This window comes from Cucurbita pepo, chromosome LG14, assembly GCF_002806865.2.
Source record: "Cucurbita pepo subsp. pepo cultivar mu-cu-16 chromosome LG14, ASM280686v2, whole genome shotgun sequence".
Classification (NCBI taxonomy): Eukaryota; Viridiplantae; Streptophyta; class Magnoliopsida; order Cucurbitales; family Cucurbitaceae; genus Cucurbita; species Cucurbita pepo.
In genome coordinates this window covers 4,210,275-4,225,272 of record NC_036651.1, presented here as the reverse complement: position 1 = coordinate 4,225,272, position 14,998 = coordinate 4,210,275, and the positions used below count along the sequence as shown (strand labels likewise).

General features: G+C 36.9%; 1 protein-coding gene across 1 annotated transcript; it reads left to right on the top strand.

Annotated features, from left to right (window-relative positions):
* Positions 1 to 1,317: 1,317 nt before the first annotated feature.
* LOC111809943 (GTPase Der) lies at positions 1,318 to 8,928 on the top strand. Its single transcript, XM_023696423.1, has 9 exons — positions 1,318 to 1,585; positions 1,786 to 2,047; positions 2,166 to 2,390; positions 2,563 to 2,822; positions 4,592 to 4,824; positions 4,985 to 5,110; positions 7,275 to 7,460; positions 7,911 to 8,048; positions 8,131 to 8,928. The coding sequence occupies exons 1-9, from the start codon at positions 1,366 to 1,368 to the stop codon at positions 8,446 to 8,448; spliced, it is 1,968 nt and encodes a 655-aa protein (XP_023552191.1). The 5' UTR covers positions 1,318 to 1,365; the 3' UTR covers positions 8,449 to 8,928.
* Positions 8,929 to 14,998: the final 6,070 nt, after the last annotated feature.

Below are 14,998 nucleotides of genomic sequence, written 5' to 3'. Positions count from 1 at the left end.
AAAACTCCAAGGAATTCGTAGTCAATTGCTCGAGATATTTTCCCACCTACCTCCTCGATCTGACTACAAGAGTCCATGGCGTCTTCTGTAACGTTTTTTACAACAACTCCTGTAACGACCCAGATCTACCGCTAGCAGATATTGTCCTCTTTGAGCTTTCCCTTTCGGGCCTTCCCCTCAAGGCTTTAAAACGCGTCTACTAAGAGAAGGTTTCTACACCCTTATAAAAGGTGGCTTGTTCTCCTCTCCAACCAATGTGGGACATCACAATCCACCCCCCTTTGGGACCCAGCGTCCTCGCTGCCACTCTTTCCTTCCTCCAATCTATATGGGACCGCCCCCAAATCCACCCCCTTTTGGCCCCAGCGTCCTTACTGGCACACCATCTCGTGTCTGGTACATCGTTCGATGTCTAGCTCTGATACCATTTGTAACGCCCCCAGATCCACTGCTAGCAAATATGAAACCTTCCCCTAGTAGACGTGTTTTAAAGTTTTTGAGCTGTTCCTCGAAAGAGAAAGCCCAAAGAGGACAACATCTGCTAGCAGTGGATCTGGGTCGTTACAACTCCATCATAAAGATCTATAAAATGTGTAATTTCGAGGAGAAACGAGAGAGTTAGTCCTGAACCCTAGAGGAAGAAGAAGAAACCCTGTAAATCTATAAAAGAGAGAAAGTTTAATACTCACCGGCAAAATCTAAAAACAAATTGAGAGATTATTTTAGATCGTGAGCTCGAAGGTGCCTCCTTAAAATGCCGAGAAATACGTTCGAAACTATAAACCTACCCTAGTTTTACCTTCACATCGCTTTACGATTCTTTGTTTATGTCATTGGTATCACTTGTTGGTCCATCAACATAAAACTCGATAACGAGTCCATTGTCGTTCTATATAATGCTCATCACGACACTGGGATCACCTTCTTCAAACTTGCTCGGTACAAAAATAAGAACAATAAATCGAAAAACTTAAATCAAAAGAAAATTTTCTCGAAAATCACCGATAATCGTGATCTGGGGATTTTTAATTTTTTTCCGCTTAAACCCTAAAATCTAAATTATTCTTCCTCGTCTTCTCCTTCCTCTCGTAAATGGGATCGATCGTTAATAATTTTAATTTTTTTTGCTTTCCTCTTCTATTTCATATGTAAAAAAAATAAAAATTTTATTTTTAAAAAATATTTTTAAATAGAAAATGATTTCCTTTATAATTAAACCAACCTAACCCATAAATTAAGAGTGTAATTATCCCTATTACGTATTCAACTACAAATGTCCATTTTACCCTTATACTTCTTTGTTGTTCTTGTTCTAAGAATATTTTCACATGTTGCTGCGACTGTGATTGCCGCCGCGACGTATCTATGTCTCGCTTATGGTTTCCGTTGCTCTCTCAACGCCGGCGGGTCATCGGTAATGGCGTTTCCGGTATCGTAGGAAGAAGTAGAACAACAAGCTTTAGTTGTCTGTTGCCTAATTTTCTCAGTGGCTCGGTTTTATGCAACGGGGGGCACACGCCTTCAAATTTTTCTACACTTCCGAAGCCCCTCAGTGAGAAATGCAACCATTCATTCGTCAAATCAGGTACCTTCGTCCTTCTACCACTTACTGTTGATTTCTTGTCTAGGTTTAGTTCTTACGATGATGGATTGAAGAGCTTCACACATACGAGAACTTTGGAGGATTGTACATGGTTATCCACGACAATTCATATTTGTTTTCAGCTTTTGTATGTACGGATTAAGTAGTTGGTCATTGTTTTTGGGTTCTATGATTCTATCTAGGTTGGAATAGTGGCATCTCAAGTACAAGATCATTGCTTCCTTTGGCTGCTGTTCATATCGCCAGGGGATTTTGTGGAGTATCGGAAAATGGGCACTCGGAGAAATGTTTAAATGATAAAGCAAGTGATGGTGATGTTGTTGCTAATATAGTTCAAGCCGTCTACAAAAATTCAGTTGATTTCACCAAAATTCCCATTAATAGGCTTCCAACTGTTGTGCTGGTTGGGCGCCCCAATGTTGGCAAGTCTGCATTATTTAATCGGTAATCTCTGCATGCCTTTGTGACTCTGTTATTGGACTTCCCAGTGTTTTGCAATGTGAAATCAGTGATTCATTTGTTGCATTATCTTACTGGTATTGTGAATGTTGTTAATCTATAGGTTTATTAGGAGGAGGGAGGCACTAGTTTACAACACACCTGATGATCACGTTACTCGGGATATTCGTGAAGGGGTTGCCAAACTTGGAGATTTGCGCTTTGTAGTATTGGACTCGTCTGGCTTGGAGACAGCAGTATCTTCTGGCTCTATTCTTGAAAGAACAGCAAAAATGACTGAAAAGGTGCTTCTCAAGTGTCAGTTAGCAATTTTCCTCATTGATGCAAGGTGATTGGTGAATGTTTTTCATGAACTTGGTTGAGATGAATGTAGGATATTGCTTTCCATTGTAAGACAGAGAAATGCTTGCTGTCTTACTCAGTATACATATTGACAATTTTCTTTTGCTGTACTGTGGCTCTGAAGTTTAAAGTAGTCATGATGCTATTTTTATGAGCAGAGCTGGTCTTCATCCCTTTGATTTGGAGGTTGGGAAGTGGCTGCGCAGACATGTACCTGATATTAACATTTTAGTAGCCATGAATAAATCTGAATCGCTTATCGACTGCAGTGGCACACTTTTGGCTGCTGGCTTTGAAGCTGAAAGGCTAGGCTTTGGAGACCCTGTTCCCATATCAGCTGAAACTGGACTTGGCATGCATGACCTGTATTTAGCCATCAAACCTGTGCTTGAGAAGTATATGCTCAAAGTTATAAATGGTAAGAAATGTACCTATCAATCAATTATCATTTGAAATATCTTGGCACATTACCAATAACCACCAAAGGTTGATCGAAGAGGCTAATTTTATATCTTATCTAGATGCCTTTCGAGATTTTGGGTTCAAACTATAATAATCATCTGTTTTGAAATTGAGCTGTCCCAAGTTTCTTGACACCAATATTGTAGAGTTTGGTAGTTGTTTAAACGAATGGAATTAGATCAAGTTTGTGTTAGCTGGCCTATAGAGACTTATGATTGCAAAAAACAAGAAGAAAATATCAGTGTGTTTCTATCCAACACTCTGAGTGCCCTTCCAGAACTTGCCCTTTTTTCAATATACTTGATTTTGTGGAAGCTGTTAAAGAGAGAGGAGGCCATTATTCATTATTGCAAGTTCGGCCATCCTTTTAGTTGTTTCAAAATTAGCAAGAAACTTGATTGCTCTCGCTCACAGGAATATTTTACTGTGGCGTAGTTCACTGTGATTTTTATTTATTTAAAGGCATTATTTTGTGGCCTTTTTTTCCCCATTCATTTTAGTTTCACTAATTATGGGATAAAACTTTTGAGCTTCTTTTTCTGCTTGTGCAAATGATCTATGCATTTTGATAGAAAGTATGGTTTTGTAATAATTTTTTTTCTTAATTTCTTGAGATTATCTACGTTGTTGTTTTAGCTTGCTAACTTGTTAACTGTGCTTGCGTTAATTCTTGAGTTAGTAGTCATTAGCCGTTGGAGCTTAAATCTTCTGTTAGTTGTCATAGGCAGTTTTCGGTTTTTGACTGCCTAGCCCCTTCGTCTTTAGTGTTTGGTTACCTCATGAATTTTTGGTATAACTAGGAATCCCATCCGTTAATGTGAATCTCATACACACCATAACCTGGCACCACAAAGCCCACGATGACCATTAGATAAACTGATAACAATTTTCAGATCCAAGTTATCAATCTCTAGACTCACATCCTTAGAGGTCTTTGATACACAGTACCAATTAATGAATAAGATCATCCACCCTTCTCAATTCAATTCTACAAAAGGTTCATCATATAATCCCTTTTGAGATCTCTCTCTCCAATCTTGGAATTTTGAAAAGACAAGAAATTTAACGGGCCTCTGCTAAAAAGGCATACAGTCAATGATCACCAATTATTCTTTCATGATACAAGCTAAAGGGATGAGTTTTGGCAGAGATACAAGAACTAGTTGAAAGCAAAACAACCTGAAGGTTAGTAAATAGAATGTTAGTGAGAGTCGGAGGGAAGTCCGTGTTGATATGGGATGATCAGCAGGAGAGAGCTTCTGGCGGCACTTGAAAACTCCCTAATTTCGTATTGTTGTTTCTTTTTAATGCTGCGAATAAATTTAGAGCAATTAGCGGCATCACATGTGTTGAGACGCGAGACGCTACTTCTGGTCACTGGCGCCCACTCTTGGTAATTTTGTTGTTTGCATTATTTTTTCATCCTAGTTTTAATTTTTTTTTAATGTGCAACAACTTCTCATTTTTGCTTTTGTCTGCTCCCCAACCTCACACAATATTTTTTAAATTTTTTTATAGATACTGGTATCGTTATCACAATGTGTAGGTCCAATTGTGATATTCTACTATCGTGCTATCCTTTGTCTAGATAACGGAGTTGGATGTTGCGCATTTGTGAATTTCCACTGTCGTCCATTTTTTTTTTTTATCTAATTTGTAGATGATACGGTGATTCTCTCTTTATTCCCCACTTCTAACCTAGCTTTGCTTTCTCACAATTCCTAGATAATGGTGGTCTTGATCGCTTCCATCAGGTCACAGGCTCCAATGAGGATGAGGACACCCAGGACAGTAAGGTGCAATTACAGTTAGCAATTGTTGGACGACCTAATGTTGGCAAGTCAACCTTACTGAATACATTGTTACAATCGGACCGTGTTCTTGTTGGTCCTGAAGCTGGTTTAACAAGGGATTCTGTTAGAGCTCAATTTGAGTTTGAGGGTAGAACTATATACTTGGTAAGCACATGTTTGACTATTTCTTGTTTCTCCTTTTGTGATGCCTTGCATTCTGAATAAAACCTGTGTTCCTAAGGAGTTCTTTATGTTATAACACTTTATTTAATGCACTACTATGAGTTATGAAGTACTAATTTTAATGGTTGGTAATGATAATTAGGTTGATACAGCTGGTTGGTTGCATAGGACTAAGGAGGAGAAAGGACCATCATCCTTGAGTGTCATGCAATCTACTAAGAATCTGATGAGAGCTCATGTGGTTGCTTTGGTTCTTGATGCAGAAGAGGTGTGCGATACAATCAATTTCTTTCTTTTTTTCTTATTACTTTTCATGACCATCCACGAACCTTTTAGTGTAATGGGTAGCAGGCCTAGACCCTCCACTTGTTTAAACCTAGTGCCAATTTCCTTCCGTGGAAAAGTTAGAAGATTGTTGGTAGAAACTGAAAGTATGTTAGGATTTTCAAGCTTCTTTAAACAAAGCAAAACCTACCGCAACGTGTCTATTCTTTTTGCGTTCCATTTTCTGGCAAAATAAGATAAATTACTCATTGTGGACTACACTAATGGGAAACTCGTATAACATTTGATTTAAGATAGGACATTTTTTTAACCTTTTCTATGACTTTTTTTTTTATAAGAGACATAACTTTCATTAACAAGAGAGAAATTACAAAAGGAGGGGAGATGAGATATCCCCATACACAAATGGGTTACAAAAAGAGAAGCCTAACTGGTGTAAATANAGGAGTTCTTTATGTTATAACACTTTATTTAATGCACTACTATGAGTTATGAAGTACTAATTTTAATGGTTGGTAATGATAATTAGGTTGATACAGCTGGTTGGTTGCATAGGACTAAGGAGGAGAAAGGACCATCATCCTTGAGTGTCATGCAATCTACTAAGAATCTGATGAGAGCTCATGTGGTTGCTTTGGTTCTTGATGCAGAAGAGGTGTGCGATACAATCAATTTCTTTCTTTTTTTCTTATTACTTTTCATGACCATCCACGAACCTTTTAGTGTAATGGGTAGCAGGCCTAGACCCTCCACTTGTTTAAACCTAGTGCCAATTTCCTTCCGTGGAAAAGTTAGAAGATTGTTGGTAGAAACTGAAAGTATGTTAGGATTTTCAAGCTTCTTTAAACAAAGCAAAACCTACCGCAACGTGTCTATTCTTTTTGCGTTCCATTTTCTGGCAAAATAAGATAAATTACTCATTGTGGACTACACTAATGGGAAACTCGTATAACATTTGATTTAAGATAGGACATTTTTTTAACCTTTTCTATGACTTTTTTTTTTATAAGAGACATAACTTTCATTAACAAGAGAGAAATTACAAAAGGAGGGGAGATGAGATATCCCCATACACAAATGGGTTACAAAAAGAGAAGCCTAACTGGTGTAAATATGAGTTAGACTATAATTACTTTTTTTTTTTTTTTTTTTTAAAATGTTGAAGTAGAGGACCAAAGTAGAAGCAAAAAGAGTGACTAGATCAATGCCCGTTAGTTCTTGACCACAAACAATTCTAGAATTTTTTCAAACCATAGTCTCCAAAGGAGGGCAAAGACACCATTGGACCATAGGATTTTCGCCTGGGCGCCCTCAATAAGCTGAAGAAGAGCATCTGAAAACCTTGGCCTTCTTAGGACACGATGGTTTCCATATAAGATTGTGTTATTCGATTTAAAATCATGAAGCTTGTTCAAGAGAGCTGCCCATGCATCAAACGCCGAATCAGTAAGATTTTTTCTGAAATTTAAATCCCACACACAAAGAGAATCAAACCAGCATTGGCTAACCATCGAGTCCTTGGCTTTCATAGTTCTGAACAGTCTAGGAAACTCCACCCAAAGTGGCAATCAATTAGGCGTTTCTCCACAAATGGGTTTTATCCCCACGACCCGTTCTAATTTTATACCACTCTTTGGATAGAAGAATAGCTTTCTTGTTGGGACCAAGGACCTTTAAGCAACCAAGAGCCTTTCATAGAAAGGCCACCATTGATTCTCATTCCATTTGTATTTAAAAGAAATCACCCGTCTCCACAAAGCTTCCTTTTCCATAAGAAATCTTCACCTTCATTTAGCTAAGAGAGCTAGATTTTTAGTGGCAAGATTACCAGTACCCAACCTACCATATCAGTCGGAAGAGAGGTAGTTCCCCACTGAATAGATTGACAGCACCATCCTCCTTATTACCTTTCTAAAAAACTTTCCTAAAGAAATCTCTAACCAACTTCTCCTGCGAGGTAAGACCTGGGTGGTGCAGGAAAAGATTGAAAAGTAGCATAAATGTATGCTCGTAAGGACTAATTTAGCCAAAGTAATGCTACTTGCTCTTGAAAGAGCAAGGCTTTTCCAATGACCCAACTTTCTCTAAATTTTATCAAGCTTCTCCATCCAACTTTGCTGTGATATATTGATCTCTGTGATGTTCAGATTGCACGAGAGCGAAGAAGTATGAAACATGCTGAAGTGGTTATTGCAAGGCGAGCAGTGGAGGAAGGTCGTGGTTTAGTAATAATCGTCAACAAAATGGATCTTATGAGGGGCAGAAAAAATTCTGCTTCATATGAGAAGATCCTGGAGGCCGTCCCCGAAGAAATCCAAACAGTAATTCCTCAGGTATGGTAATTTAGCATTTTTTTTTGTGATTTTAGCTGTATTTTTTGGTAAAGAAAATGTGATTGAATAGGTTCCTTTTTGATGAAATGAGATTCTTCCATTTTGGGGAGAATATTTCCTCAAGTTTGGGGTGAACTCCACACTCCGATTCGATTTCTTTCATTCGGTAAACAAAATTGGAAATGAAAATTTTCATTCCTATTACTCTTCTCCCATTCCCACTACGTAAACAAGGCCTTAATGTTGGATATAATTATTTTACAGCTTCAGAACTTAAAAAAATTGTGTAGATATTGGATGGGCATAGGTGTTGCGGTTATTCCTCTTTAGAACACCCTGCATTGCTCTATTTATTAGTAAGCAAGTGCATATCTGTGGTGGTTCTTTCCATCTAAATTCAAATCGATCATGTACGTGTTAGCATTAACGTGGCGTTTTGTCTGCATCCAGGTAACAGGAATACCAGTTATATTCATTTCAGCCCTAGAAGGAAGGGGTCGACTAGCAGTCATGCGTCAAGTTGTTGAGACATATGAAAAATGGTGTTTGAGGTTGTCCACAGCACGTCTTAACCGGTGGTTACGGAAGGTCAGTAGAAAACGCCCTTTTGTTTTTCCTCAACTCAGCATACCCCTATAGCACAATATGTAAAAAGCTTGAGCTTGCACAGGTCATGAGCAGACATTCTTGGAAAGATCAATCTGCCCAACCAAAGGTCAAGTACTTCACACAGGTGAAAGCCAGACCGCCTACATTTGTCGCCTTTGTCAGCGGGAAGACACGGCTATCAGATACCGACATTAGGTTCTTAACTAAATCGTTGAAGGAAGATTTCGATTTGGGTGGAATTCCCATAAGAATTATGCAGCGTGCTGTCCTAAAGAAAACTGATGATGGGGGTGGCAAGAGCAACAAGCATGTTAGCCGAACTCCCGAACGAATCAAATCCGATAAGAGAAGTCCCATTGTTAAAGAGCAGACAGCTTAAGCCTCGAGCAGCGACATATATTTTGACAGAATGATCGAAGGAATCCGATCAGATAAGCGAAGTCTCGATGTAAAAGAACTGACGGCCCGAGCAGAAATATCTTCAGCATGGTAGTGAATCATGAAACAGATTCACACTCCAGGAGTTGTTTAGGCTGAAAGAATGAGGGGCAATCTGGAGGGAATTGGAAGAGGGATGGGTTTTGATCTTCATCTATATAGACTTTGGAGTTCATTAAATGGTATGCATAGGTAAATTATTTTCATAGGATAGTTTTAGTTGTTCTATCTTCTTTCAGCTTGTCTGGATCTGCTGCCATTTACAGGCTTCTCAGAGTAAGATTGTGGGAAGAAAACCATGGAGGTTGTAAGCTTGGAGTAATGTTTTCATTTTTAGGCATTTCTTTTGATATTTTTGTAAATTAAGATGGTCGAAGTTAAATGCTATATATGACATCGTTCACGATATCATTTACGTAAATTGATGTGATAATTAACGTGTAAAAATTAATTAAGTAAACCATTTTAGTGATATTTTTTGAGACAACGATTTTAATCTTCTAGTTGTATGTAATATCATGTATATTTTTCGAATTTTATGCGTAGCTGTATCAATTATCATCATGTATTTATTGTGTAGATTTTGCTTAATATTCAGCAATTTTCATGCGATACTCATTGATTCTTTGTTGCCATTGTTTCTGATTACATTCAATCTTTTGCAGAGGTGAAAGTGGTGTCTGAATCTATATAATCTTTAGTTTGCTGCTAATCTTCTGCCACTACATGTGATTTGAGAGATGAATTAGTGACATAGTCAAATAGCCCGTTTATCTTCTCGCTTAGGTCATTTTTCGTCAAAAATTTCAATGAGTGCATGATGAAAAATGTAGCGGTCTAGTTCCACTCCTAATAGATATTGTCTTCTTTCAGCTTCCCTTCAAGGTTTTTAAAACGCATTTTCTATTCTCCTTCCCAATCGACGTTAAATCTCACAATGTCACATCAACCGGAGACAAGATCACATTGTTTCTTTTTTGTGTTCAAATTTTCTAGACTTTTGACAAGACGTAACCTTAAGTTTGTTGAGATGGGGACGATGTCTCGGCTCCCGAGCCCGTCTCGATTCCAGATGTAGGGTCTCTACGTTCCAACTGTGAAAGCATAATATTTGTGCATGACATGGTTTGGCATATTTGAAGTATAGAAGATGTCATGCGACAAGGAAATGAAAGAAGAGAAGGCAGCTATCTGGTTTGTCAGCATTACCGTTTGTAGAATAGCTTTTTTAGTTTGGCTTTGGCCTATCCATTAAATGGAATAGAGCTACCACCACCGCACTCGAAAGTCTCGAGTTAATGGGGAATATTGGTAATTTAAAGTCCACCGCTAACCGATATTGTCTTCTTTGGGCTTTCTTTTTTGAGCTTCCCTTCAAAGTTTTTGAAACGCGTTTGTTCAGAAGAGGTTTCCACACCCTTGTAATATGTTCTATTTGAGCTTTTCTTTTGGAATTCCCTTCAAGGTTTTTAAAACATGTCTAGATGTCACACCTTTATAATATTGCCCTCTCTCGACTTTCCCTTTCGGGATTTCCCTAAAGTTTTTTTAAATGCATCGGCTAGGGAGAGGTTTCCACACCCTTATAAAAAATGTTTCGTTTCCTTTTACAATCCACTCCCTTCAAGACCCAGCTTCCTCACTGACACTCGTTCCTCTTCCAATCGATGTGGGACCTGCAATCCACCATCTTCGGCGCCCAACGTCCTCACTGGCACATCACTTGGTGTCTGACTCTATACCATTTGTAACAGTCCAAGCCCACTATTAGCAGATATTGTCGTCTTTGGGTTTTACCTTTCGGGCTTCCCCTCAAGCTTTTTAAAACGTATATACTAGGGAGAGATTTTCACACCGTTATAAAAAATGTTTCGTTCCCTTCTCCAACTAATGTAAGTTCTCACAAAGATGCTCTAAGAGATATTGTACGTTGCTTTCGTATGCTCGTCGAGTTTATGCAACTCGAATTTTATAGCAAATAAACAAATTCACATACAAGCAACAAACTCGACTTCTCAATTTCGAGATAAATAAAAAATTTCGATAATTCTCTAAACAATTACATAAACATAGTCAAGATCACCGGTAACTTCCCAAAAACATCGAAACGACCCGAAATCATAAAAAGTAAAAAAACAGAGAAACATGTTCGACAAGATCCTTAATCGCATCAAACCATAACGAAAACAAAAAAGACAAAATTACATGGAAAATCAAAAGAAAGAAAGAAAAAAACAAAAACAGAAAAAAGTGAATCACATGAAGAAACTTAAAAACTTGTTGGATTATAATGAATGAATGTGTGGGATTTTATGAAAGTCAATGAGTGGCAGAGAATCCATCACGGGAAGCCTGCCATTAAAGCACACCATATATGAAGGATTTTGGATTGGTTAGTGGTGGTTGAACTCGAGTGTGTGTGTGTTTCTAAGAACAACCCATCATTTAATGTCAAAGTCAGAAGGTCAACCCAATGTCAGAGTCGTGGTCGTGGTCCTGCTCAGACTCCGACAGTCAAAATCCCTTCCCCTTCACCTCCTTAACTTTTAAGCTCTCTGCTGTACTGTTTAATTAATTCCACCGCCGCCGGTGGACCCTCCTCCGCCCGAGGTGGGGCGGACCTGAGCTACTACTAACAGGACAAACCTTCTACCTTCCTACTTTTTAGACACATAAATCATTACAATTTTATGCTCCAATTTTCAAATTATGTTTTCGAGTTTATGATTTAAAAAAAAAAAAGAAAAAGAAAAAAAAGAAACAAAACATACCGGAAAAGGGCAAATTTGGAAAGTATTAAATTATTAGTCACGTATAACAAACATATATAAATATTAAGAGACTGTACGTACGCATGAAATTTAAATGAAATTTAACACAGAAACTCTTGTAAAGTTTAGGGAAATAGTTTTGCAGAAATTTGAACTTGAAATTGATGTCATGGGCTTACTTACTTAAATTTCAAAAGATAAAATTGAATTTTTATTAAAGATAGAAAACTAATCAAGTAATTGACCTTACTGTTCGAGTTAGATAGGAACAGNCTGAATCTTGGCTACCGGGGTGGGGTAAATAAATAAGGGCTTCCTCGTAATCGAGACCATATGTTTGAGTCAAGCCTTTAGCTACTAGCTGTACCGACCTTTTCCTCCTTTCTCCCATAAAGCTTCCCTGAACCCAGAATCGACGAGCTTTTTCAAAAGATTCCAAAGTTGGCTGCTCTGGAAGCACTGATAGCTACCTCCACTCCTTTCCCTTCTGCACCTCCCGCTTTTCCGACTGAGATTCTAGTCGATCGGATTTGAATCGGAGGTCTTGAACTCGAGTTTGTGAAAGACTCTTCCCGAAGTAGCTGCAATTTCATCGGCTGGTCTAGAATCAGCTACGTCAGAACTTGCTTATAATTGAATGATGTATGATAGTGTGTATGTCCCTTGACCCTTGCATGTATTGTATTATTTATGCTATGTGTATATGTTCTATGTAATGACATACGATAGTATGTTATGTATGCATGTGATATTCATTACGCCATATTGTGAATGAAATGAACTACTATGCATGTCATGTAAAGATATGTGATGGATTATGTGACGACAACCATGTATGCATGATGCATGCATGTACTATGTCGAGAAGAAAGAAAATGATGTTAATCCTATGCTATGAATGTAAATCATAGGGAACTCATGCATGTATGTATGTCATTTGCATCGGGATACTCATTTGTTATGTTATGTTAGTAAGACGTGTACCTTCGATATTTATGTTTACCATGATATCATGCGAACCTTTCCTTTTTTGTGGTGTCCGGCGACGCGTTAGCGCGTTGTATCCAACCAAGTCAGGTCTAAGGGTATGTATATGAGCCCGCCCGAAATTAGAAAGAGCTCAAGGCCATGTGACGATTTTAAAGGATAGATCCCATCATTATATGCGTGTGATTCAATTACTAACCCCAAGAGTAGGCCATGTGACGATTTTAAAAATATTCACACTATGTTACTTTTATATTTCAGGTAAAAGCAAGACACTCATGTACGGTTGACGATGATATGTTTTAACATTATCCCATTACACGAAAATGTTAAAATTAGCTAGTGATACCTTATAAAATACTTGTCGTTCACTCCGTTCTTAGCCACCGCGACCACGGTCGAGCCGAGTCGACCCGTGTTGTCCTTGTCTACTTAACACTCTCCTTTCACTTCACTCCATAACCAAATATCTCTCACTAGAAAACAACAGAACACCGAAGAGAATTAAAGAGTCGGCAGACAAAGAAGAATGATAAACGACGGCCGGAAAGTGGCGGTTCGTCGGAATGGAAGTGGTGGATGGGAATGGGCCACGGCGGAAACATGTAAGGAGCGGTTGGATTGTGATGTTTCATAAATAAATAAATAAATAAATAAATAAATAAATAAATAAACCACAATAATTTAATTAATTAATTAATTAATTATTTAATTTTGAATGAGAGAAGGAGAAGACCGAGTCAGCAGCATCCATATGGGTTAATAAATTAATAATTTATTATCCAAGTCCTTCTCCATCCTTTATAGCTTCACCAAACGCCACCGTTTTATCTAACAAATGCAACTCCAATTCAATTCCAATTCAATTCTTATTTGACCAAATAATCAATATCCTTCTACTTTTTATTTATTGTTTCCAATATCCCATTTTATTTATTTATTTATTTATTTATTTATTTATATTTCCATTGACCAATCATGGACTTCCAATCATTTATGTATGTTTCAAAATAAATAAGAAAATATTAGGATTTTTTTTCCTAAAAATATGACTGTTTAATTAATTAATTTATTTGATGGGATGAACTAAAATAGGTTTCTTTTTTTTTTTNATATATATATATATATATATATATATATGACAAGACATGACGACACCATTTGGTTGCTTCAATGTTTCAAACCGGTATTGAGTTGAGATGTCGTGTTGCTGGAGTTGCTTGTTGAATAGGGCAATTAACAGTCATTTTCTTCCAATCTCTCTCTCTCTCAATNTTTTTTTTTTTTTTTTTTTTTTTTTTTTTTTTTTTTTTTTTTTTTTTTTTTTTTGTTAGAATTTAGAGTAGCATGTGTTTCGATTATCTTATCTAGGTATATGAACCCGATCTTATGAAATCTAGTATTTGATTCATGAATGCTCGTATTTTGCGTAGTATGCACTTATTTGGATTTTCTAGAGAGAAAAAATGAGATGAATGAAAATTTGTGTAGTCGGTGTGAGATTAGTAAATTTATAGGTTAAGAGGAGTGTTTATTGCATTTCAAGTTACACGTAAATCGTCATTGGTAAGACATACGTCACTTGAATTGTTTGTGTATGCCAATGGTTTCGGTTCGATCAATTATTGTGTACACCTTCTATGTCAGTTTCAGTCTGGTGTACGTTATTTATTAACCAACTATATTTGTAAAATCAAATGGAAAAAGACGATATTGAAAATATATATTCGTGGGGTCATTTTTTCCGTTCAAAATTAGATAATTTTTTTTGTTAAGTCGGTATTGAAATATTTAATGTACCCTTTAGTAGTGGTACTACACATATACTCGTTGGCTCACGCAGCTTATATTAATGTGTTTGCTGCGTTCATGTACGACCGGATTCTCTAATTATCATGTAAAATATATGAACTCGTGAGAGGTGAACTCTTCCATCATATTTGGGTACAACAATGAACAAAATCTTCGGTCTCTTTCTAAACAATATTTTTATAATTATTGAAGACTAATGTAACGACCCGAAATTTTCTACTTAATTTAAGATCGTCACTGTATACATATCATGAACATTGAATAAGGAAATACTTCATTTAAACTTTCATAAAACGTCACTTTCATCTTAAAACAAAGTCATTGACTTACGTGTTTTGAAAACACCTCTAATTAAATGTTTAAATTAAATCATCATATTCTAGCCTAAGTCTATGAAAATAAATACGACTACTCTATACATGTGTTATGGTATCGAGTTGTGATGTCGTCGTCAGCCGTACAAGAATGTCTTGCCTTAACCTGAAAAAGTTTAAATGAAATATTTTTGCGTTCAATGTTCATGATATGTATACAGTAGCGACCTTAAATTAAATAGAAAATTTCGGATCGTTACAGTAAATACTTTAGTTTTTTAGCAAGAAAATATATCCACGTACTTTATTCTATTACATGTATACAATTAAGATAGAAAATCTTCCGTGTAACACACGTGTGTGGAGAGCTAAATTGTATTGGCCAGACACGAGAGGTAGATATAGTTGAACTTACTTCATGCGTGATTTTTGTTTGTTAAAAGAGTTGTCGTTAATAAAAATATATACGTGTTTAACGGGCCACTGTACACTCACAGATGCTTCTCTTATCTTGAATGAATCCTTTTAATACTCGGGTTTCAGCTTCTCGCCTACAATTTTTTTTTTTTCAATTTAAAAAACCCAATATTTTTTCTAACGAAGAAAA

What these genes read in the sequence shown, in the direction of transcription:
- LOC111809943 (XM_023696423.1), top strand. Translation starts at nt 1,366, where the DNA reads ATGTCTCGCTTATGGTTTCCGTTGCTCTCTCAACGCCGGCGGGTCATC. An exon ending in CCATTCATTCGTCAAATCAG is followed by an intron (nt 1,586 to 1,785) that starts GTACCTTCGTCC and finishes GATTCTATCTAG; the next exon opens with GTTGGAATAGTGGCATCTCA. An exon ending in TATGCTCAAAGTTATAAATG is followed by an intron (nt 2,823 to 4,591) that starts GTAAGAAATGTA and finishes CACAATTCCTAG; the next exon opens with ATAATGGTGGTCTTGATCGC.